At 33.4% G+C, this 25,289-nt stretch overlaps 1 protein-coding gene across 1 annotated transcript; it reads left to right on the top strand.

Annotated features, from left to right (window-relative positions):
• Positions 1-19,286: 19,286 nt before the first annotated feature.
• On the top strand, positions 19,287-24,041 carry LOC125840579 (chromo domain protein LHP1-like). The gene is made up of 6 exons (XM_049519549.1): positions 19,287-19,508; positions 19,627-19,652; positions 19,735-19,821; positions 19,915-21,024; positions 22,999-23,059; positions 23,557-24,041. The coding sequence occupies exons 1-6, from the start codon at positions 19,305-19,307 to the stop codon at positions 23,602-23,604; spliced, it is 1,536 nt and encodes a 511-aa protein (XP_049375506.1). The 5' UTR covers positions 19,287-19,304; the 3' UTR covers positions 23,605-24,041.
• Positions 24,042-25,289: the final 1,248 nt, after the last annotated feature.

Below are 25,289 nucleotides of genomic sequence, written 5' to 3'. Positions count from 1 at the left end.
GGGTTGATATGGGTTGAGCTCAAAAGAGTAAATCCTAAACTCAATTCTTCCTATCTAGCTCGAGAGAGTAGATGAATTAAGGTGTGGGTTGTTCTTATTTGCTAAGCTTCTTGATGTTTGAAAGAAATCTCTTGAATCGTGGTAGTTCTTCTAGAGAAAACTATTTTACTTATAGTCTAGTCTACCGACTGATATTTAGTTATTTGTTAGTAATTTCAATTACCCATATAGTGAAATTTGCCCATAATCGATCACATCTCGACAATTCCTCTCTATATTGTTATTTCTCTCGTGTTTGATTGTGTTGTAGCTGATAATTGACAATCCAAACCCCCATCTGAAATTCGTTATCACACCATTAGACTTGTTTACATGTGTCCGATAAATTCCATTCCTATAACTGAATAGACCACGTTATAACTTCATAACTGAATTTGAACATGTACCGCTCCATGTGGGTTAGACCCCAACTCTTCGTTGGGTTTTATACTAGTTAACAAACGTCTACACCTATAATTGGATGAGGTGTATTTGAGACATTAATCAAAATGGCACCGCTGCCGGGGAGTGGTGTTGTTTAGAATTCAATTATCGAAGTTGAGTTGTGTTCTTTTATGTTATAGTTGAATCGACTCTCTGTTGGTTGTGTTTGTTTTTTAACAGAAGACGAAATGAGCGTGAATGGAAGAAATGGTAGCCAAGTTGGCCACCAAGACGAAGTTGGGAACTTGAATGACATTAACGATCCTATCCAATTGGGTGGTATCGGGGTCAGACGTCTACCTTCGGTTGAAGGGAATGTTGTTTTTCATGTAACTAGCAGAATGCTTCAACTATTACAAATGAAGGGATTATTTGGAGGTTTGGCTCATGAGGATCCCCATGAGAATATCTGGAATTTCATCGATGTTTGTGGACAGTTCTCATTCAAGATTATATCTCAAGAATCGGTCCATCTTTGATTATTTCCATTCTTTTTTATGGGAGAAGCCACAAAGTATTTGGCTGATCTTCCTAGGAATTCCATTACTACTTGGGATGAGCTTACCACAGCTTTTAATGTGAGGTGCTTTCCCCCGTCAAAGATGATGACGTTAAGGGATAGTATTCAAGGGTTCAAACGCTTTGAAGGCAAACCAATCCACGAGACGTGGTTGAGGTTTCAAAAGTTATACTTCAATGCCCAACTCATGGGCTTCCCCATGATGTCTTGTTGCAATACTTTTACAGGAGTCTTGACTCGGTGGACAAAGGGGTTGTTGATCAAGTTGTTCTCGGTGGTATAATGCAATAGCCTTGGGATGTTGCGTCTCAACTCCTTGACCGCATGACCAAGATCAATAGAGCACGGTACACTCGTGCGGACCAAGTGTCTCCTCTCACCTTTAAAATGACAAAAGAGTAGATCGAGAAGGATCAAGAGAAAGACAAAAACATGGAAAAAATGATGACCCAGCTGGACATATTGTCAAAAAATGTTATGGGTAGTGGGTTGAAAAGTGTGAATGTTGTAGGTGTTGGGGGATCAAACCCTGATGAGGCACATTTTGAAGCATTGTACAATGAAGAAGTGATCTTTCTTGCAAATCAAGGAGGAGGTTTCATTCAAACTATCAAAGGCCGGGTGGAAATCTGGGTTGGAACAGAGCTGATAGAAGGAGAGATCGTGACAAAGAATGACGTGATCGTAACGCCACTTGGAAGGAAAGAGAGGGCACCAAGGACAGATACATCCCACTTCATAAGCGTCAAAATCCTAAAGAACAAAGGGCTGACTCAGATGTCCATATGGAAGACATGTTTTCACTCATTCTCACCAAGGTATAGGGTTCGGACAAAGTTTTGAAAGAAATGAAAGAAGACGTCTCTAGACTTAATCAAATGGTCACCTCTCATTCAGTGTCAATCAAGCAATTGGAAACGCAAATGTGTCAAATTCGTCCCATTGAACCCAAGGCCAAAAGCGGGCCCGCCAAGTGATACCCTACCCGAAGAATGATCCTTGAAAGCGTATCCACTTCGTACCACGACATTAAATATGGCACTTCTTGGAAGGAAACCCGAGGTTTATTGCTTTTATTTCCATTGTTTTAATAGTGGGTGTTGAATGTGCAGGTTGAAAAGTTGAAGTTTTGGGAAAAGAGCACTTGGGCGAGCAAAAAGTCCAGTCGACGACTCGCCTAATAGGTCGGCGAGCCCGACTTGGACCGTTGTTTCAACCACCAAAATGACAAGAGGTTCTGTAAAACTCAGCAGCAAGCCGAGTGTGCCGGCGGACACGACTTACCTCGCCGACGGGCGCGCGAACTGAAAGGTTTTAAAGGCCAAACGATTTAAAATTTCAAAATCCTTCATTTTCTCACCTTTTCAACTCATGTACTCTCTCACCAATATTAGATTTTTAGTATTCTTGCATTTTAACCCTCATTTCATTTGGAATCTTTGCTCGGGGATGACTTTGGAATTACTTTACTTCTTAGTACTTCAAATCTATTTTCGGCATAAAGGTTGGTTTTCTGAACCCTGAGCTTGATTGTTAGTTGAAATCAAATGCAAATCGATGTTTTGTTGTTGATATCTGTGGAAAATGTCGTATGAATCACCGTGTGATTGTTTGTTTGCCTAATCTTAAATGAAATCGTAATTAATCGGCCTTTAATCATGATTCCCGTGTCATTGCTTGTTGAAATTGAGTTAAAATTATTGGGTTGCGTTGAATATGTGTTGGGTCTAGCGGGTTGAAGTCTGAGTAGCCCCGAATTGTGTTAAATGGTAAATTTTGGCCGATGATAGAGCGGTTGACATCATTCTTAAGGGCAAAAGACGTCAAATGGCCAATTTTGGCCAAATTGGGGGAAATCTGAGTGCCCCAAAGGCATGGGTAGTATAGGTCTTGCTTTAATTTCATAATGTGATTGTTTAATTTTGATTTAGTAGGCTGCAGGCTTGATTTTGAAGTACAGGGTGAAAACTGGCACGTTTGACCATTTGGCCATTTATGATGAATCTTATGCAGCACTGTCTCTAGATATCCTTGTTGAACTAATTGATCTTGAGTTTTACTTGAGGACAAGAAAAAGTTTAAGTTATGGGTGTTGATAAGTCCAAGATTTTAACTCATTTTGGGCTTTGTTTTGATAGTATAAGTGTCCACAAATGACTAATTTATGCTCTAAATTGATGTTAAAGTATAGATTTGCAGCATTACAGGCTAAGGAGCAAGACAAGGACACTACCGGACAAAAAGGAACTAACAAGCTGAAGAAGTGAAGAAAATTGATCCTAGTGATCGCCAAGACAACTCGGCGAGCCGCCGAGTGGCTCATTAGCTTGCCCAAAGTTCCATCATCCCAACCCTGGGGAAGAACCAAGTTGGCGACAGAATATGGGGAGTCGACGAATCACCGAATGAATCCGCGATGGCAACTTTGATCGCCTAAAGTTACAGGACCTGAGAGGCTGAGGACCAATGCAAAATGGCGATGGAAGGGAGCAAAAGGTGGATCGTCGAACCATTCGGCGAGGCGCGACTTATTCCACCAAATGGACTTTCAGGCCAAAAAGTGGGCAACTATAAATTGGAATTCAAAAGGAGAATTGAGGAGTTTGGATCCCCAAGTTTGAGAGTTGGAGTTTTCTTTGAGTTTTTCAGTGCTTATTGTAAACTTTGCGATTTCTAAGCTTAATTGTAACGATTTGGAATTGCATTTTTGAATTTAACCATATTGGAACATTGTAAAGGCTTGGATACTATTACCCAGTTCATGGCCAATCAAGTTGGTAATTGTTTTTACCTTTTTATGATGTTTAGCTAAAACCCCAATTCTTGGGGTGTGATCATGTGATTATGGGTTGAATTAGCTTATGGGTATTATTATTTACTAACTTAAATGCTTAATTGAAGTGGGTTTAATTGATAGTTATGTTTTAATCTAAGAATTGTAGTTGGAAATGCAATTCTAACTTAGAATTCTTGGCTTGCTTGAAAATGAGGTTTTAGAATCAAAGCCTTCAATTGATGATTGTAGTTATTGGGTTGATATGGGTTTAGCTCGAAAGAGTAAATCCTAAACTCAATTCTACCTATCTACCTAGAGAGAGTAGATGAATTAAGGTGTGGATTGTTCTTATTTGCTAAGCTTGTTGATGTTCGAAATAGATCGCTTGAATTGTGGTAGTTGTTCGAGAGAAAACTATCTTACTTATAGTATAGCCTACCCAGTGATATTTAGCTATTTGTTAGTAATTTCAATTACCCGTATAGTGAAATTTGCCCATAATCGATCACATCTCGAGAATTCCTCTCTATATTGTTATTTCTCTCGTGTTTGATTGTGTTGTAGCTGATAATTGACAATCCAAACCATCTGACATTCGTTGTCACACCCTTAGACTTGTTTGCATGTTTTCGATAAATTCTATTCCTATATCCGAATAGACCATGTTATAACTTCATAACTGAATTTGAACACGTACCTCTCCATGTGGGTTCGACCCCAACTCTTCGTTGGGTTTTATACTAGTTAATGGTAATCTACACCTAGAATTCGATGAGGTGTATTTGAGATGTTAATAAGTGCCCCCGTGGTCTTTGGACCAGTAGCTAGGGAGCCACCTCCCTTAATCCCCAAAAACTAAGTGAAGACCACGACACCTCCCACGGCCGTGGAGGCCTTCACGAGCCGTCAAGGCCTTCATGTGGAGTAGGTTGTTTTGGGGCAGCCTTGGGGTAGCTACTGCCTCACCACCACAAGCCGTGGTGGTGGTCATGGGAAGGTGGGCAGTGTCTATGGAAAAGTGGGCTGCCCTAGACCTCTTCCTTGGCTCTAGCCCTCTCACTTAGCCCTAGTTTAGTCTACTAGATTCTGAGGTGTTACAAATTGTTCAATACAACCATAATAACTCGAACTCACGGCTTCCGATCACCATCATGTGAGTTCGTCTAATAGTTACATTTTGAATCATGTATTTCTGTTCATAAGCAATAAGAGGTTCAAAGGGCAGAAATTTAACTTAGACTTGATGAAACTTATAGTATTTTAGCATATCTCCTCAATAAAAAACAGTATCCTCAAACACTGGACATTGCAAGAAGAAACCATTTGAAAATCGCAATGCAATAATGGAACAAACGTTTTACTTAGTTATCTTACAATTAAATACCCATCTATACTTCTTCTTCTCTTACCAACTCATATCAACAACAACCACACATAAACAAATCATCTCCGAAAATTCCAGCAACAACAACATCATAAAATACTTCAAAACAACCCAACATCACATAACTATCCAAATACGATTTTTCAGTTGTCTATTTGTGTTCTTGCTTATATAGCATAGATATAACTTGGACTCACTCAATAAAATGAAGCGTTAGAATTATTACCAACCAAACAAAAGCAACACCACCTAAAAAACGAGACTCATTCACCATGAAGAATCCTTCAAATCACAACCAACGAGGAGGAAAGAAGTAACACAATCTCTATGAATATTCCTCGGATGAAACCACGTTGAAATCTTATAGATCTTGGCTTGGATAATAGGGGAACCTTTAGAGAGGATTTAGGACTGTTTTCTTCTTATTGGTAGAAAATAAAGTGATAAAATTAAGGGAAATCAAATCTTATAAAGCTAAACCAACATAGGGGCTAGGGGCCTACCTTCATGTGCCTCTTGTGCAGTCTCACAAAAATCTGAATATCTCTCTATTCTGAAGTCATATGGACAAATGCTATAGTGCGTTAGAAAGAAGACTCGTAGACCTTCGATTTAGTATATTGGGGCTCTTCTAAAGCTTTATAGATTGGGAGAAAAGACCTGATATATTTAACCCAAATTTCAGAAAGTTTATCAAAGAACTTACTCTAACTTTTGTCGACTTTTATTTCCCAACTTATTTGACTGAAAAACATAACTTACGATCACTGGATGACTATATCCTTCTTAGCATAAAATACACTCTTAGTCTTACCCCAAAGGTACTGGTTAAGTTAAACCTTTCAAACGGGCGGGGTGTTAGAATAGACATTATTTAACTCGAACTTGTTTAAGGGCATCCTTGACCCATAACGTTAGTCTAATTCTTTGATTTTACCACCCCTTTTGCAACCATATTCTCCTGATGTGATACACCAAGTCATATAAATCTTTTACACTCATGCAATGCTACGCATATTATGCGAAAGAACCATGGGGCCTCACATTAGGCTTGGTGTCGCATTCGCACAGACTAATCTTCTTGGTCCTTGCAATTGTGGGTGTTGACTTGCGTGATCGCCATTAAGGACCGATGGATCCAATTATCAATTGACCGTTGCAATCGCGATGACTAAGTCTAATGATCACGATGAGTAGTGTGAATGCTAGTTGTATCAGTTTTGGCGAACTCTATAGTTCATTTCTCATTTTTACTTTGTAAGAACAACCTTTAAGAGCTTTGTTTGTAGTGGGAATTTTTGATATTTTCTAAGAATTGTTGGGGGCACGTGGGACGTTGTTAGGCTCATTTTTGTTGCATTAAACATGTAAGTTCCAATTGAATTTCCTTTGTTTTAGCTCTTTCTTGGTGAATTCTTGAATTGAGATGCATGAGTTATTTCATGGAATTCTAAATCTTGGATTGTGCTTGCTTTTGGGCCACAAGTTCCTTGAGCTTGTTGGGACCCCTTTAGGGAGTCAATTTCAAGATTCCTTGCACAGGTCCTATAATTTTATTTTGGCTCATTTTTACTTCCATCTAAAACTATTTCAAATTTGGTATCTAACTGATCATACTGATGTTGGGATCATTATTGTGATAGTGTTACATCGTTTGGAGGCGGCTTGGAAGGGGAAACCCCAGTTTAAAGATTTTTATAGTGCGTATGATTGTCTTTGAGATAGTCTACAACTTACTATCCTTAGACCTTGTTTGTGATTGTTCTAGCATGCTAATTAGCTAAGTGTGGGGGTAGTTTTATAGCATTATTCGATGTTATGTTCCTTACATGTATCATTTTGGTCTTTTTCAGTGATTTTTGGTAATTCATGAGACTTCTATGTCTTGTTGATATTTTGTTTGTGCTCGTGAGTTGAAATTAGGCTAGAATGCCCTTACTGTTTATGGTGAGAAGCCTTAGCCTAGGTTTTGCTAGAGTTGCTTTATAAGTCAATTTTTGGGACTCGTGGGTCTTCGAGGATTGGAATTGGGTTAGATGCAACCCTCTAGGTTAAGTTTTGACCTTCGATATCCATATTAATATCTATGATTTGATGGTTATGGTGAGTGGTTACCCTAGACTCGTTTAGGACCTCTTTTCCTTTTAGCGTTATAACTAACCTGATTAGAGATTTTGAGAGGGGCTAGCAAGTGGTGTAGTTATACTGATGTAAGATTCTGGGATAAGTTAGGGTTTTGTACAAAATATTAGATGTAAGATTCTAAGAGCTGTTAGATGTTTGTGTGACCATTGTGATGTAAGATTTTGGGGTGATACCGACCTCTCCAATGTAAGATTCCAGGGATTGTTGGGTTCTTATAAGGATTTCTGATGTAAGATTCCGAGAAGGATTAGCTATCCGATGTAAGATTCTAGAATACGTTAGGTTATATGAAGACTTTTAGATGTAAGATGTAGCGACCCTAAAAATAGATAGGTGAAACTAGAGCCTAACGTATGAATTTTTAAAGTTTAAGCATAAATTGGAGTTATGAAATTTTCCAAAAAAAAAAAAATGGACTTTGCCTTAGTTTTATTTGGTAGGTCCATGTAGGCAAGGGGCATTTTCGTAAATATTAATTTTAGTTAAATTAAGAAGTGGGTATATTTTATTTTATTTCTAATAACTATATATGGTATTAAAACTTTTAAAAAGGTATTGTTCTAATTCATCTTTCAAAAAAAAAAAAGGGGTTCTCTCCAGAAACCATTGAAGGTCAAGGTCAAGTTGGAGCTAGGGTTGAAGATTTCGAGTTCTTTCTTCTTCAATTTTCGTGGGTTTTCAACTTAGAGGTATGGTGACCCTTGATCCTTGATCAATCTTTCTTTCAAGGAGTCCAATCAAAAGAGTTTCAAAAAAAAATTGTTTCAAAGAACAAAAATCTCAAATTCTAATCTAAGCATGGGTTCATTGGCAAAACGTTTTCTAAGCCATTATATTGATGAATTAATGTTTGATTAATGTTTTTAAGATGATTTCATATGGAATTCCTTGAAGAACCCATGATTTCCCTAAACTCCTAAATTTGCTTATGAAGTGGGTCTTTTTCTATAAATTCAAAGTTGATGGAATTAGGTGTAAAGTGAATTGTATTGATATCTCCTGGGTTGTTTAATGTTTATTCATGATTAATTGTTAATAAGGGTGGTAAGCCTTATGGGTGAAATATTGGTGATTGTTTGGATTTTGGTGATTTTGGCTATGGCTTTGGATTATGGTAAGAAAGCTTGAACCCTCTTTATTGAATTGATTGTTGTTGGTAGGTTGAATCCACCTTTGGTGGAAGTGTTATATCGTATTCTTGTGTGGTATTATTGTGAATTGTAGCCATGAAGGCATTGGTGAAGTTGTTGTATAATGTTGGAATATCGTATTATTGTAAAATGAGGCCATGAAGGGCATTATATGAGTGCTATTATAGTGTTGTATTATTATACACATATGAAGCTATATGTAAAGTTTGTGTGAAGCTATAATGTGAAGATGTTCTAATGGTATTAATGTGATATTGTATAAAGTGTTAGTATGCTAATGAGAAAGCATGTTTCTCTTGAAATGATGATATGTGGTGATGATGGACTATGATGAGTCTTTGTAAGATGATGTTGTAGCTCATATGCTAGACTTGAGTATCTTGTCTTGTGTCATGAAAGCTTGATTTTATATATGAATGTTTGGTTGGGCTATGACTTAGTAATGGAGCTCTTCCTATAAATGTTAAAAGAGGAATTCTAGGCCAAGACTTGAATTGGTAGACTTAAGCATAGTGCCTTTTCATGAGTCTAGTTTTCCTAAGTAAATGTATAACCTTGAAGGATGGGCCTTAGGGTGATGTTCCCTTCTTGAGTGAAATGATAGACTTAGAGATGGATGGAGCCGGAACGGCATGAGAATCCTTATCTAAGAAAGTCAAATGAGCTATCCCTATGAACCTAGATTGGCTATGACTAAGAAATGGGGCCTTTCTTGGGAAGAGGTACTATGAGTTGGTTGAACTAGAAAAGGAACCCTCTCTAGTACATATGTGATTGAATACTCTATGGAAACCAAGGCTAAGCACCGAGTGGATGTGGTTAGGATGGTGGCCTAGTTGAGCATGAGATTAGGCACAATGAACATCCTTGGACATCTCTTAAACCATGTGCCAACATGGGTTGCTTTTAGTTCTACCCTTGGCAAGTAGAACAACCTCCACGGAGTAGGATAGACTCCGGATTCCATACCTTGCTAGTGTGGTGTATGTCGGTTAAGGCCTATTTCCATCATATGGGATGTGCACTCTAGTATTGGATAGGTTCTACAACGTGTAGGTAGTAGTATGTGATGCTATCTACACATGGCACAAGTAGGCTTAAAAGATGCTAAAGTGAGTTCCCTAAGCCTTAGGGCTATTATGTGATTGTCCCCTATATGCTTGTGTGTCTCTTAAATGGTTTTATAAAGAATGTTGACTTAGTATGTTATAATGTAATGAAAAAAAAAAAACCCTTGTCTATGGTAACTCTTAGGAACACTTAGGTGTATATGAAGATGTTGTATGGGCGGTCACTTCATTATTCACTCAAGTGTGGCTTAGGGTGACTTGAGATAGAGACTTAGATGGTAAGGAAGGAATTACTTTGCTATCTTGTTTAAGTATTATACGCTTGTGTTAATTGAGTTGTAAGTGATGTGAATATGGTCTTATTTGTGAATGGTGACTTGAAATGTGGGTTTATGCTTGTGGTTGTAAAGGTTTGTTAAAGAAGGTCTTAAAAGCATTTTATTCCTTGTAAATGTCCGTGGTGCACGTTTTCTTGCATGGTCATCATACTTAGTACTTAATTGTGCTAATTCCATATTTCTCTATTTTCTACAAGTGTAGGTTCCGGAAAGTGAGCGGGTTCTATAGTAAGCTTGGAACTTGAAGTTCTTCCAAGATCTTGGGGTATGTCCTCCTATGTCGGGGACAAGACTTTTCTATTCTAGTTTTATGATAAGGTTCTTGTAATAGACTTAATAGATTTCTTTTGATTGTAAAGGGCCGTGTCCCTAGTATGTTTTCACGTTTATGTCTAAGATGGCTAAGAGACTTCGTATTCCGCTTGTGTACTTTTGAATGATGTTTTTAAAAGTGACCTTTGAGTCTTATGGGATTTTATTTAAAGAGTTTTTAATTTCGCACTATTTTACATATCTAATGTGATGAATGCTAAGGGCTTGTATGAGACCTCCGAGAGGTCGATTACGCATGTTACGACTTGGGGATGCTCTCGGGTTGTGACATAAGATTTTGAGGAAGGACTAGTTATTCGATGAAAGATTCTGGGAGATGCTATATTCGAGGTGTAGTTGTTCATTTCAGAATTCTTCCTCGTACTATAGCCTTTGAGTGTACCCGTTAGGCTTATGGGGGTTCAGTCGGGTTATTGTATGTATGTTTTATTGATGTTATGCCTTTGTATGTACCTTGTGGGCTTATGGGGTCCAATTACGTTTAGTTAGATTTTACTACTTTTAGAATTTGCTATGGTAGATTTACTTCATTGCATATCTACTTATGACTTAGTGTCATCCTATTACCTTGAATCCTATTACCTTGATTTGTTCTCTTCTTATCTTGTTATGCAATTGCAAGATCGGTCGACCTATGATTCCTATTGAGTACTCGTTGTTTTGATACTCATACTGCGTTTGGCATCTTTTCCCTGATGCAGACTGAGCTTTAGTTGTCATGGTGATTCTCGTGTTGTTGTTGTTGATATCCCGGAGATCAAGGGTGACCTTATTAGCGATCAGAGTCGACTCATCTCCATATGTATATAGTTTTGGATAGTCTTTTGTATTTCGAGACAACTTGTGCATTTGTTGTATATGTCTAGTCTGTACTCTCCTTTTATAGTAGTTTTGCATTGGCATCCACCAAGTTTTGGTGGGATATTGTCTTTTTTGGTCCTCATTCGAGCCTATGTTTATATATATTATTTCCTTTTTTCGTTGTTTCCTCTTGAAATGCTTTACTGAACTTCTTATAATTCTTCCACCCCTACGACTATTATCGTTGGTTTTGGGCTAAGGATTAAGGTTATCTACGGGGAGTTTTAGAAGGTTCCATCATGACCTCGGTTTTGGGCTGACAATTTAGGAAAGAGAAAAAATTGAATTACACAAAGATTTTTTTCAGGTACACAAAAAAAAAATTGTACAAAATTTGGAAGAAAATAAAATTACAAGCTCTATTGCGTCAAGCCGTCAATATGAAACTTCACATTGGTAGAAATAATTCATAATTATCGACATGTCATAAAATTATGTTGATGAGAGAGAACATTACAACTCTTATCATATATTTTTCTCTTACCCTTTATTTTAGGATTCCTAATATTTTAAAATATATTTTTCTCTTACCATATGTTTTAGGACTCCTTAATTATTAATTTTCCAAATATATTTTATCATATATTTTTTCTCATCATATATTTTAGGATTTCTTAATTTTAAAATTTATTTTTCTCTTATCAAATATTTTAGGACTCCTTAATTATTAATTTTTCTAATATATATTACCATATATTTTATGACTCCTTAATTTTAAATTTTATAAAGATAATGAATAATTTAAGAAAAATAGTAAATGATAATTTTATCTATTGAAAGGTCTTCTAACGAAGGGTAAAAAGGTCAATCAACATTTCTAAGGACTTTCATATTTTTAATATAATATGGATATAGATAAATTGTGGTCATTTAGAAATCAATAAATACACAATATAGTGTATTAAACTATTCCTATTGAATAAATATCTCTTGAAAATGAAACAGTATTAAGGAAATTGAGTATAAGAGTACAATTAGAAAAATCTATTGTTTTTTTATTTTGAATTCTTAAGATAACACTTATTTTGAGACAACTTATTTTTGCTAAAGGAAGACTTAGGGTGTGTTTGGTTCTTATGTTTCATTGCTCTAAATGTTGAAAAATATTTTCTCATTTTCATCTTATCCCGCCTTTATAATGTTTTGCTAGGTAACATATAAATATTTTTGGGATAATATTTTCTTGTTTATTTATCAAATACTAGAAAATAAGTAAAAAATACCACTTATTATGTCAAGATAACAATTTCTAGAAAATAATTTTTCATGGAAAACATTTTCCTTCGTACTAAACACACCCTTATTTTGAGAGGGAGGGACTACTAATTTTAGGGTCAAAATCACTTTCATCCCCCAACTTTGCTTTTAAAATCAACCCCCCCCCCCCCCCCCCAACTTTGAACAATAATCGAACTCCCTCCTTTATCCTATGCAACATGTATTTTACCCTTGTTCTATCACATATATGTAATTCCTCTTTATATTATATATAATTTATTTATTAACCTAGCTATTTGTAACTTTTTTTTAAAGCTCTCTAACATTATAAGTAGAATTATATTTTTATGAATTTGTTACAAAAATTTAATATTATTTTTATGAGGCAAAATGATCTGATGGACCCTTATACTTGTATGAGTTTGTATTCTGAACACTTCTACTTAATCATTTGTCAACTGAACCCTTAAACTCAATTAAAATAAATTTTTTAAACCCTCTGACCATTGACCGAACTTACGTGGCATTTGTTTTGCTGAGTCACTTATAGAGCGTGATAACACACTTGTGAAAGTGAATGAAAACATGAATTTACTTGAAAAAATTAAATAAATACTAAAAATAAAAAAGAAGAACACAAAAGTGCCCAACCCCTCCAGTTTATTCCGCTACATCTCCTCCCTATTTCTTCCATTGAACCTCTGTCGTCAATAACTGCAGATTCTTTTTCCAGAGTATTGCATAAATAAAACTAAACAACAAACCTTATTGATTGCTCACAAGTGAACCAAAGATCCTATTGTCTAACTTCACTAATAGCTACTGCAAAAATAGAAGCTAACAATTGGAAGATTTGGCACAAATTTGGTCACTTCATCTTTTTCTTCCTTGAAGCGAACATGACGATTCACACGATGAACAAACTTTCAACATTCATGCTTCTTCTGATTTGCTATAAGCATTTTAGTCTTCTTTTTTCACATAGAGAAATTCAATTTCAACATCGAAACAAGCTTCACGAATAAAGCACCAGCCTTCCTCTTGTCACTGATTAGCTTATTTGTTAGAGACAAATGTTCCACGAAGAACATCACTAGCTGAGGAAGAAGAACCATAGTAAACCTTAAAAATGAAATCAATTCATGTTGATTGTGGTCGAGGGTTGGGGGAAGTGCAAGAAATCTAAGAGAGAAATATCAATTTTTAAATATTTTTGTAATAGAAACTTATTTTTTTTTGCCTTTTATTTAATTTTGGTTAATACTAAAAAATTATTAGGATAATTATGACATGGCATTATTATATGTGACATGAATATGACTAGGAGAGTGAGCTACACACATAGGTGGAAGGGTTTAAAAATCTCATTTTAATTGAGTTTAAGAGTTCAGTTGACAAATGATTACGTAGAAGTGTTCAAAATACAAACTCATGCAAGTACAAGGGTTCATCAGACCATTTCGCCTTTTTATGACCTCTATTTCAATATTATATGCATTAAGCATTTGTATATGTATGTATGCATATATTTTATTTTCTTTCTCCAATCTCTTACTCCATGCATTTTATATTATTTGACCCTTCTTGATATGACATCCTTTAAAATATTTTTAATTAAGGGTGTATTTTCCTAAACTAACAAAATACACCCTTAATAATGTATTTTGAAACATTATATTTGACTACTACTATTTTATGGAGTTATTTACTAGTAAGGATAAAAATAAAAAAATATTAAAATTTCTTTTAATTTCATAAATTGGAGAAATAAATTAAAATAACTATTTTTAGAATGAGGGTCGAGTAATATAAACGGTTGTTGTTTTTCTATTATCTATATAAATAAACAACTTTTGCATTGCATTGATGGAGTATTACATAAATTATAGTTTAAAATAATTTAAAATTTAAATAAATACAATCTTTAAAAATTTGACCTTAATTTAATTAATTATTTTGTATTTCCTGCATCAAAATATATTTGTGTAGTTATTATTCTCTGTTACTTTCACTTGTATAAATAAATATTAGAGTTTTGATTATTATTAAGAAAATTCATTTTCTCATTATGCTAATTTACTACATTAGCACAAAATTAGTATCCCCCCCCCCCCACCCCTCTTTTTTCGTCTAAAAGATGATGTACGAAATATTTGTTACATTATTCAAAAAAAACAAATGAAAATATCACAATTTTTGAAGAAATAAAAAGAAGTTCATGATAAAAGGATATACTCCCTCCGTTCATTTTTATATGTCACATTTTAAATTTCACTTGCATTAACAAAAGTAAGTTTACAATTCTACCCTTATTTATTATTTTTTTGAAGTAAACTTTTCAATAAATGATAAATAAATCCATCTTTTATTTTTAATTGTTTGTTGAGATTTCTATTTCTAAATCAGATTTCATAGCAATGCTGAGAGTAATTAATCAATTTATGAAGTAATTACAATGAACATTAATTGCTTATTAGTTTTCCTAGGTTGGTCAAATATCTATATTTAAGACTAATTAACTAACAAGGGTATAATAGAAAAACATATTGTAATTTATGTATTGATTTTATGAAATGAAAAATATTACAGACTAACTATTTATAGTAAGGATGTCATATAAAAAAAAAGAACGGAGAAAGTAATAGGTATTTTAAAGATTTAAAGTAAAACCTCTGTAAATTAATACTCGATAAATAATTAATCTCTCTAAAATAATATTTTTCTCCGATCCCGACTTGGGCCAATGGAAAAAATCATCAATTTCGATAAGATAATAAGATAATATATTTTCAGAAGACCCCTATTTAAATATATGGTCCCACTAATATCATAAATTAATAATTTAAAAAGTACAAATATATCTAAGAGAATTTAGTGAAATATGATTCTATTGTGTTCTGATTTTTTTTAAAATTCAAATCTAGTTGAACCTTATCTCTAACTTTCCTTATTGCATCCAAGAGCTCCGATGTTGTCTTTTCAAACTGCATCATAAAATTGTGAAGAGTTTTAGATGTGATAAGTGTTTCCATATGCGTAACTGGTTCCAAAGGTATAGTATCATCTTCAACTTCATCATCAACAATATTGCTTTTTTCCGATGGTATCCACAATTTCTTCTAAGCTCTGGATCTCTGAACATATATCACTTGCACCCAGATAATCCAACAGGTTATTAACATCCATTTTATTGTGGTAACTGAGATCATTAATCATGACTTCAAGTTCATGAATGACGTTTTCACAAGTAGGTTCATTCAACTTCTCTGAGATTGCTTCCCCTGAACAAATTTTACAGTGTCGAAACCAAATTGTTATTGTCTCTAGCTGAACATTTGTTTTCCAAACAGGGATTGCCAATATGATAGCATTCAAAACAATGATCTTTGATGCATCAGTTTGTCCCACTTCATAGTCTTCTAATATCCTACGATAAAATCTGTTCGATAATACATCTTGAAAGCTCTTATTATCACAACATCACAAGTTTGAAATTGGTAAGATACAATGATTTTGATGTATTCGTTGTACTTATGTATAATATTTTTTTTTATGTGAAATCAATAAATATGATACATAAATTAGTAAGATACAATGATTTTGATATAATCAAAATTACTCTTCATCAAATCTCAAACCATTCTTTAAATTAATAAATATTCATTTATAGAGGTTTTACTGTAATGGTCCCACCTATATTAAATAATATCTCTATAATGGTGTCACCTATATTAATTTATAGAGGTTTTACTGTAATTAGGATAAAAGGAGATTTTGATTAGTGTTCAAAATTAATAATAATTTGATTAAAAACAAAGTTGGGGTTAATAATTTTTATGGAGAGAGATAACACATCATTTAAGAAGTGATCCGAAAAGTCCAAATCACTCATTAAATGTTTTTTTTTGTTTTGGTTAAACTTATTAAATGCTAATACTGAATAAATTATGACTAACTAATGTATTGTGGTTAAATGTTAAAAGAGTTCACATATTACTATTACTATATATAATAAGTGGGAATATCTACTACTTAGCACATGACAAGTGTTACATGTGCTTAGATAGTGTTGTACATTCTTCTTTTATGGTTGTAACTTTAAAATTTATATTATTGAACAATTTAACACCATTAATCACAATAATTAATAACTTAAAGCATTTTTTTTTTTACAATGAAAATTTGGATGACTCTCCAAATTTTATTCGTGTCACATAAATTGAGACAACAAAAATAACATATATTGAGTCCATTTTAATTTATTTGTCTTTTTTTTGTGTGTTTTTTATATTTAAAAATTGCGTATAAATACTATAAATCATGATAATTGACAACTTAAAATATGTTTTGAAAAAAATACAAAAAATTCCACTGATTGTTGAAGTGAATCTATTGTAAAAATACTATAAATCATGATAATTGACAACATAAAATATTTCAAAAATAAATACATATAAAAAAATTTGATTGATTCTTGAAATTAATCTATCGTTACAAATTATGTATAAAATATAATAAATCGTGATAATTGACAACTTGAAATATTTATTAAAAAAACACAAAAAAAGAAATTGACTGATTCTTAAAATTAATTTATCAATGTCACATAAAATGAGACAAAAGTAGTAATATGTATTATTTTTACTATATATAATAAGTGAGAATATCTACTACTTAGCACATGACAAGTGTTACATGTGCTTAGATAGTGTTGTACATTCTTCTTTTATGGTTGTACCTTTAAAATTTATATTATTGGACAATTTAACATCATTAATCACAATAATTAATAACTTAAAACATTTTTAAAAAAAATATGAAAATTTGGATGACTCTCCAAATTTTATTTGTGTCACATAAATTGAGACAACAAAAATAACATATATTGGGTCCATTTTAATTTATTTGTCTTTTTTTTGTGTTTTTTATATTTAAAAATTGCATATAAATACTATAAATCATGATAATTGACAACATAAAATATGTTTTGAAAAAAATACAAAAAATTCCACTGATTGTTGAAGTGAATTTATCATAAAAATACTATAAATTATGATAATTGACAACATAAAATATTTCAAAAATAAATGCATATAATTTTTTTTGATTGATTCTTGAAATTAATCTATCGTTACAAATTATATATAAAATATAATAAATCGTGATAATTGGCAACTTAAAATATTTATTAAAAAAACACAAAAAAAGAAATTGACTGATTCTTAAAATTAATCTATCAATGTCACATAAAATGAGACAAAAGTAGTAATATGTATTATTTAATGTGAAATTATTGAAAACTATGTAAAATGTATTGTAAATCTTAACAATTAACAACATTTGATTGACTCTTGAAATATTATCTATGCTGCATACATTGAGACAAACGGAGTAATATATATTAAGTATTTAAAATTACGTACAACCTTATTGCTTTCTGTAGGCTTCGAATCATCGTGGTCATTTTTTAGGCTGATACAAGTTTTGTACATTTTCTATTTAATTTTTTTTAATATTATAAATCGCAATAATTAATAATTTAAAATATTTAAAAAATATATTAAAAATTGAGTTGGTTTTGGGAATTTTATTTATACTATATAAAATGGATCAAAGGAAGCAACATATATCATTTACAAATGACTTAAAAAGCATTAAAAATTATAATAATTACCAAATTAAAATATTTAAAAGTTATATAATAAAATAGGTTCACTCTCAGAATTCTATCAAGCCCACATATATTGGGATAGAAAAAATAACACATATCATTTTAAAATTATCAAAAAAGTATTATAAATAATAATAATTAACAACTTAAAATATCTAAAAGACATTTTAAAATGGTTAATTTTGTAATTTTATTCATATCACATAAATTAGGACAAGTGACCAGTAATGTAGGTTATTTGAAAGTTACATAAAAATATTATAAATCACAATAATTAATAACTTAAAACATTTTTTTAAAAAATATGAAAATTTGGATGACTCTCCAAATTTTATTTGTGTCACATAAATTGAGACAACAAAAATAACATATATTGAGTCCATTTTAATTTATTTGTCTTTTTTTTTGTGTTTTTTATTTTTAAAAATTGCATAAAAATACTATAAATCATGATAATTGACAACATAAAATATGTTTTCAAAAAAATACAAAAAATTCCACTGATTCTTGAAGTGAATCTATCATAAAAATATTATAAATCATGATAATTGACAACATAAAATATTTCAAAAATGTTGTATGTGGATAGTTTTATTATGCCTTAAATAGTGTCAAAGAAAGTACAAGTTTGTGATAAAAAAAACTTATTCCTTTATCCACACAAACAATCGCTTCAAAAACTCCGTTATTAGCCCCAAAACATACCATTTATATATTGGGCCCGTGCATAGCACAAACACCATTATCTAGTATATATATAAAATAAAAGAACATCCGAACTTACCGTTCACACTGGTATTTTTAAAACTTTTTATTAAATTAAAGTATTTACTTTTTTAGATTTTTCTGTCCCTTTGAAAAAAAATTCTTTCTTTGCGGATGCATGAATAAATAATTAAAAGTTAAAAACTGTTTGGATTTACTTAAAAGTTGGTCAAATCTAATTTTAAGTCAGTTTTTGAATCACAAATATAAAAAATAACTTAAAATAAGTTAGAAAGTGTTTGACAAAGTTAGAAATAACTTAAAATAAGTCAAAAATTAAAGTTCCTTGTATTTGATTTTTTATTTTTAAGTTAAAAGCTACATTTTTATGCAAATCAAAACGGGGTCTTAGTCAAAAACAAATAGTAGTATATTTTAATTAATGGAAATTCCTAAAATATACATGATATTTTTAAAAGTAGAGTTGTATTAATTATGGTTGGTAAATTGGATTCACATTCATCCCTTTTTTGTGAGTAGAAAAGTGTGAACTTATCTGTCAAAAAGAAAAGACTTATTACTAATAAAATACTATTCTTCTTCTGTCTCTAGACTAGACAAAGAGAGAGAGACAGAAAGAAAGAGAGATATGAAAGGAGGGAAAAACAAGAATTCCGGTTTGGTATCAGATACCGAAACAGCACCACCTTGTGATGATGTGAATGAAAGCGAGGGCGCTGCTGAAGGGGATGTGGGAATCCAACAACAAGAATTGACTGCTAATGATCAAAAACCCAAACTTGCTGAAGGGTTTTATGAGATTGAGACCGTAAGAAGAAAGAGGATCAGAAAGGTTTGTTTCATTTCAATCAATTTTCTTTCTTTCTTATCTTTTTTTTAAATTTTTTTTTATCCTGACTTCAATTGCTGTGCTGTTTTTTATCCATTTGCGAATGCTGTGCAAACCAAAGGGCAAAATTCAGTATCTCATCAAATGGTAAGTCATGTATAGCTGTTCTTCTTCTTTAATTTCTCAACACACAAAGAAAGCCCATGAATTCTTTTTGATTGATTTACAGGCGAGGCTGGTCGGAGACTGCAAACACATGGGAACCTGTCGATAATCTAATGACGTGCTATGATGTTATCGATGCATTCGAGGAGAGGTGTTTCTTTTATACTTTTACTTTCATGACTTTTTATACCATTGGATTGGAGTATGGGTTCTTATTTCTATTGCTTTCTTTTGCCTTTTCAAGCTTGCAACAGCGATCTACACGTAAGCGTAAGCGGACTCCTGGGGTTAATCACTCTGAAATCAAAACAAAACAGCAGCACAAGCAAGAACAACATTCCCCTGCAGATACTGTGCCTGCAGTGAAGCTTAGGATAATTGAGGAACCTGTGCCTTCACCTCTTCTGGCTACATTGGATCATGTGGATAGAAATGGTAGTGGTTTGAATAATTTCAAAGTGCCGAATGACAATGATTTAATGTTGGATTCCTCTCTAAAAGAAATTGAAGAGCAAAACAAATTGAATTTGAAGCTTAGTGAACTAAAGGGACTGATGGCAACGATAGAGGCCTCTGTGGAAAAGGGTGCAATAAAGGCCTCTGTGGAAAATGGTGCAAAAGAGGCTTCGGTGGAAAATGGGGTGCTGGCAACAAAAGAGGCCTCTGTGGAAAATGGGATGCTGGCAACAAAAGAGGCCTCTGTGGTAAAGAGATCCATGACAGCAAAAGACGCCTCTGTGGAAAATAGAGTGATGGCAACAAAAGAGGCCTCTGTGAAAATGGGAGTCATGGAAACAAATGAGGCCTCTGTGAAAATGGGAGTCATGATAACAAAAGAGGCCTCTATGGAAGATGGGGTGATGGCAACAAAAGAGGCCTCTGTGGTAAAGGGAAAAGAGGCCTCTGTTGAAAATGTAGTGATCGCAACAAAAGAGGTCTCTGTGGACGAGGGAGTGATGATGACAAAAGAGGCCTCTGCAGATAGATCCAACAATGCCTTCACAAATGGATTTTCAATGGCCAATGGAACAGAATCACTTCAGTCTGGTCGCTGCACAGGAGCTAAAAGGAGGAAGTCCGCTTCTGTTCGGAGGTTTATACAACAAGCCACTTCAGGTGTAGTGAAGGATCTCCAAGATGCTGTAGCAAATGCTACTAGTGGCCATTTGGTTGCATTAGTGCAGGAAGAAATTCACGATCAAGGACTTGTGGGAAATGTTTTGGGTTGTAATAATAAGTGTGATCAGTTCAAAGATACATATGCCATAACAGAAATTATCAAGGCCGAGAACTATTCACCACCTGATATAGAAAATGGCTTGAAGGATGTGTCTGTGACCTTTCGAGCTAAGAGGTCTGTGACTTCTAACCTACTTTCTTGTTTTAAATCACATTTATCTTTGTGTCTATTATGTTTCTATGTCACTCATATGCAAAGAATCTTAGCTTCACCTTTTAGGTAGAGTGAAGTTAGTGAACTTCTTTCAAACGAACAAAAGACATGTGCTGCAGATTAATTTTTTTTGGTACCCACTTATCTTACTTAAGCTATTCTTGGATGTAACTATTGCATGTATGGATGCTATTTGTAGGATTAATTGGCTTTTCTTGATTATAATGTATCTATCAGTGTCTCAAATCGTCCTGTTTGGTGTCTGTTGTCTTCAAATATAAGCGAAAATTGTTGGAGTCATAATACTCTATTATACGAGTATATATTAGTCGAAGTTAAACAAATTATGGTTACTGATTTACCGTACCGTAGAATACCGAAACCAAACTTCAAAATATCGAACCATCCTAAATTAAATTTGTATGGTTATGGTATAATCTTTTAAAAACCGAATACCGAAATTACGGCATCGAAACTTTCAAATACCATTCCCAATGATTATCAAAGGAGAAAGTCATGAACTGACTTACAACACTCACTAGAAAAGGAGATGACAAGTCTAGTCACTATAAGATAATTCAACTTTCCAACTAGTTATCGATACCTTTATGGATTAATGTTGCTCCCCCTGTCCGGACAGGATTTTAATAATCGGATCCATAGGAGTGTCAATGAGTTTACATAATATCATATTTGTCTCCTCAAGAATGTCTAAAGCATACTTGCATTCCGGAATAACAATACATAATCTAGATTGAGCAACCTCAATACCTTGAACATACTTTAGTTTTTCAAGGTCTTTTGTCAGGAAATGTTGAAAGAGATGCCACAGTATCTAACTATAAACACCAATACACTTGGAACTTCACTTTCAGAAGGAATCTCAATGATTGAGAAGCTAGAAACATGACAACTTTTCTCAATCTTTAGGAACCTTGCCAAAGCCTCAATTGCAGAGATGATGTGTTAGTGCCTGTTTGGATCGACTTATTTTAGGTGCTTTTAAGCTAAAATAGGTTTTAAGCAGTTTTATAGTGTTTGAGTAAAATAAAAAAAGTGCTTATAAGCACTTCTTGTTAAGCTAAAATATATAAAAAAAGAAGCCAAAAGCCAATCCAAATGGGCTCTTACAATGGAAGCAACATAGCAAGGGTCATTTTAGTGCGAACTGCTGCTACAAGACCTATACTCAGTCATACAGCCAACAAAGTTCTAGAATAAGGAGGCCTCTCATTCTGTAACTTCCTGCACTACCTTAGTTCTTGGGTTGTTTTATCAATAAAATTTTAACTTACTGATCAAGAAGAACATATTTTTCTTTTTAGCCTTGGTTGTGCTGAAATTAAAAGCCTTTCTTCCCAGAACTATTTTATAATTTCAAATATAATCTGTAAGGTTCAAGCTCTCGTTTGCCTTGCATTCTCTTTTCCTTTATGCTTGCTTTTGGTTACTTGTTCCCTCAGAAGTTATATAAGAAAGAAACCCTCTTGTGATCAGCATGAGCTAATTGCCCTCAAGATTTTTGGTTTTGTTTTGTTCCCTTTAGTGTATAGTTTGCTTATAATGTAATTGGGTCTTAGAGTACCCCAAATATGGAACTGCATGTGATTTTTGTGATAATTGTGTCAGTTCTGTAGCAGAAATACTTATGCATGTAAGCACCTTCTTGGATGGGCAATGCGTGTAGGTGTAATCAGATTGATAACATTCCCGTCTCGTCCTTTCTGGAGAAACTTTTCTTTTTCACTCATGGTTATACTATTCTCATCAGCTTTTATCCAGTTGAATACTTGAAATAGTGCCAGTTTCTTGGATAGGCAGCTACACCCTTGTCGCTTTATGATCTAATTCTATGTTGTCAGCTTGCTATTATTTTGGTGAATATATTTTAAGTTTCTAGGTTATGTGATGACATTTTGGTATGACTTCCTGCAGGTCAGATGGAACGGAAGTTGTTGTGGATAACAAGTTCATGAAGACGAATAATCCACTTTTGGTAGCTCTTTTTCTTGTTCTCCTATTGATTCTTTCATCATCATAATACATGATCTTATATTTCTAATATGGATTATTTATAGGAACCTTTTCTGGTTTTCCAAAGCTACATCTACTTCTCTTAATATATCATCTCCAAGGACCTCTGTGCGTGAATTTGTATTGTTAAAAAATAATAGTGCACTTGAGATAATAATTTGTGGCTTTGATATGTAATTTTATTATTACTATCAACTTTTTGGAAATCATCACTTTTACTCAAAATTTCTTTATGTATCTTAATTAATTCAGAATAAAAAAAAAATGTTGGCTCTGTGTCATTTAAGGTTTGATGATAGTCATTTTATGTGTTATTGACAAAAATAATAATCTACTTGTTTGTGAAGTAATATCAGAAAAGTTTATTTAGTTGTTACAAAACTGAATAGGCTAATGTAATTTAGTCTTTCTGTGTTACTTTATATCGTCAATTGAACTACTTTTTGCTTTCTTTTGCAGCTGATAAGCTATTATGAGAAGCATCTTCAACATCATCCCTCTCAATGAGTGAGCTGCGGTGAAGGGAACTGGTCTAGCTCGACTTGTCTCTATGTATAGTGTTGGAATTTTGTTGCAACAGGCCATAGGTATTAAACCTGTTAGACCCAATTACTAGGGAGGTCAGTAAATCTACAGAGTTAACGTTGCATTTTATGAGAAACCTTGCGTTAGCTTCAGCAGTATTTTCCCCAGAAAGAAAAACAAAAAACAACTAGAATGTTAAAGTTTTATCTGAGTATCACCCAATACATGCAATGTACATTATGATAATTTTCATTTCACATGTTAGGTGGCAAAACCATTATAGGTTCTGTAGGTGCAGACATCACAAATGTTTCTGAGTTTGTGGAATTGCTCTGATGGCCATAATATGTTATGGTAACACCTTTTGTTAGATGAACAGAAAACAGAATTATTTTAATCTAGCTGGTGGACTTAGTTTATTCTTGTTGGATCCTTGATCTCTTTTATGTCTCAATTGAACATTTTTTGCTTTTTATAAAATGATGTGATAGTATTGTGTTTTTTCAATTGGAGCAACTCCCAAGCAAAAGTTAAAAGGGGGGAGAGGGAAGATTAATTGAGTGTGAACATAAATTGAGACAAGTTGTTTCATACTGGTTTGGATCACAGATGTGATACCTAAACCAATTCCTTTGGGTTACTAGGGTTTTCTTTAGAGCCTTTTGTTGAACTTGTGAGTACAGATGATTTTGATATCTACTATATCTAACCTGAGTCGGATATATCCTAAATTGATACAATCTTTACCTGTATAACCAACACAACTCTCTTCTTTTATAATTGTAGGCATTGCAAGGTTATAGAGTAGTATGAAAGATGAAAGAAAGAAGATGTAGTACAAGTTCAAGTGAAGTGCGTAGTTTTCATTTTCGAAAGGAACAAACTTCTTATAGATCTTTGTAGTGAGGTTCTTTATGCTCTGAAGGAAAACTCAAAGGAGTTTCTTTCCTTGATTGAGTATGAATGATAGTACATGTCCATATTGTGGTCTATCATTCTACCGATCTTCTTTCTTCTTGATTTATTTCTTTCCAAACATGAGGTCTTCAATCCTTTCCTTTGTTTGTCTTGATTTTCTTTCCTAGTGGGCACTCCAACTTTAAGCTCATGATTTTCTTCCCTTGTAGATGATCTAATCTTCGTCCTGATTTGTGCATAGCAGATTAAATCACACTTGTACATTGATTCAATTCTTTTGCTTGATATTCATTCCTTTCTGGCATTCAACCTACTCCTTTGTTTACCTGCAAAGTGATTTTGCCATTATTAAAACTTTACTTTAATTAACTTGAACCTCTCAATCTCCCCTTTTTGATAATGACAAATAATTTGCACAAATAATACTTTTATACTTCCTTGTTCAGCTGTGAGACTCACTCCCCCTAGCTGAGTGCACAAAAAACATCTTGTGATTTCTCCCCCTTGCTAGTTGCTTGGACTATTTGTGCCATCTTCTCCCCCTTTTACACAATAAAAAAGAAAACAAAAACAAAAGAACACATAAGTAGAGAGAGACATACAAGTATGCAGACGTAGTTAACTATTGGATAGCAGAGCAGAGCAGAGCAGAGCAAAAAGAGTTTAGAGAGGTAACCAACAACCCTCTATTCACAACGCAAATGAGTATAATGGGGACAAACTCCCCCAGTTTAACAAATTAAAGAGAT

The sequence above is a fragment of the Solanum verrucosum genome, unplaced genomic scaffold (assembly GCF_900185275.1).
Source record: "Solanum verrucosum unplaced genomic scaffold, falcon-dt-bn FXZP01000188.1, whole genome shotgun sequence".
Classification (NCBI taxonomy): domain Eukaryota; kingdom Viridiplantae; phylum Streptophyta; class Magnoliopsida; order Solanales; family Solanaceae; genus Solanum; species Solanum verrucosum.
Note: the sequence above shows the minus strand (reverse complement) of the source record. Positions and strands in the feature narration are given on the sequence as shown.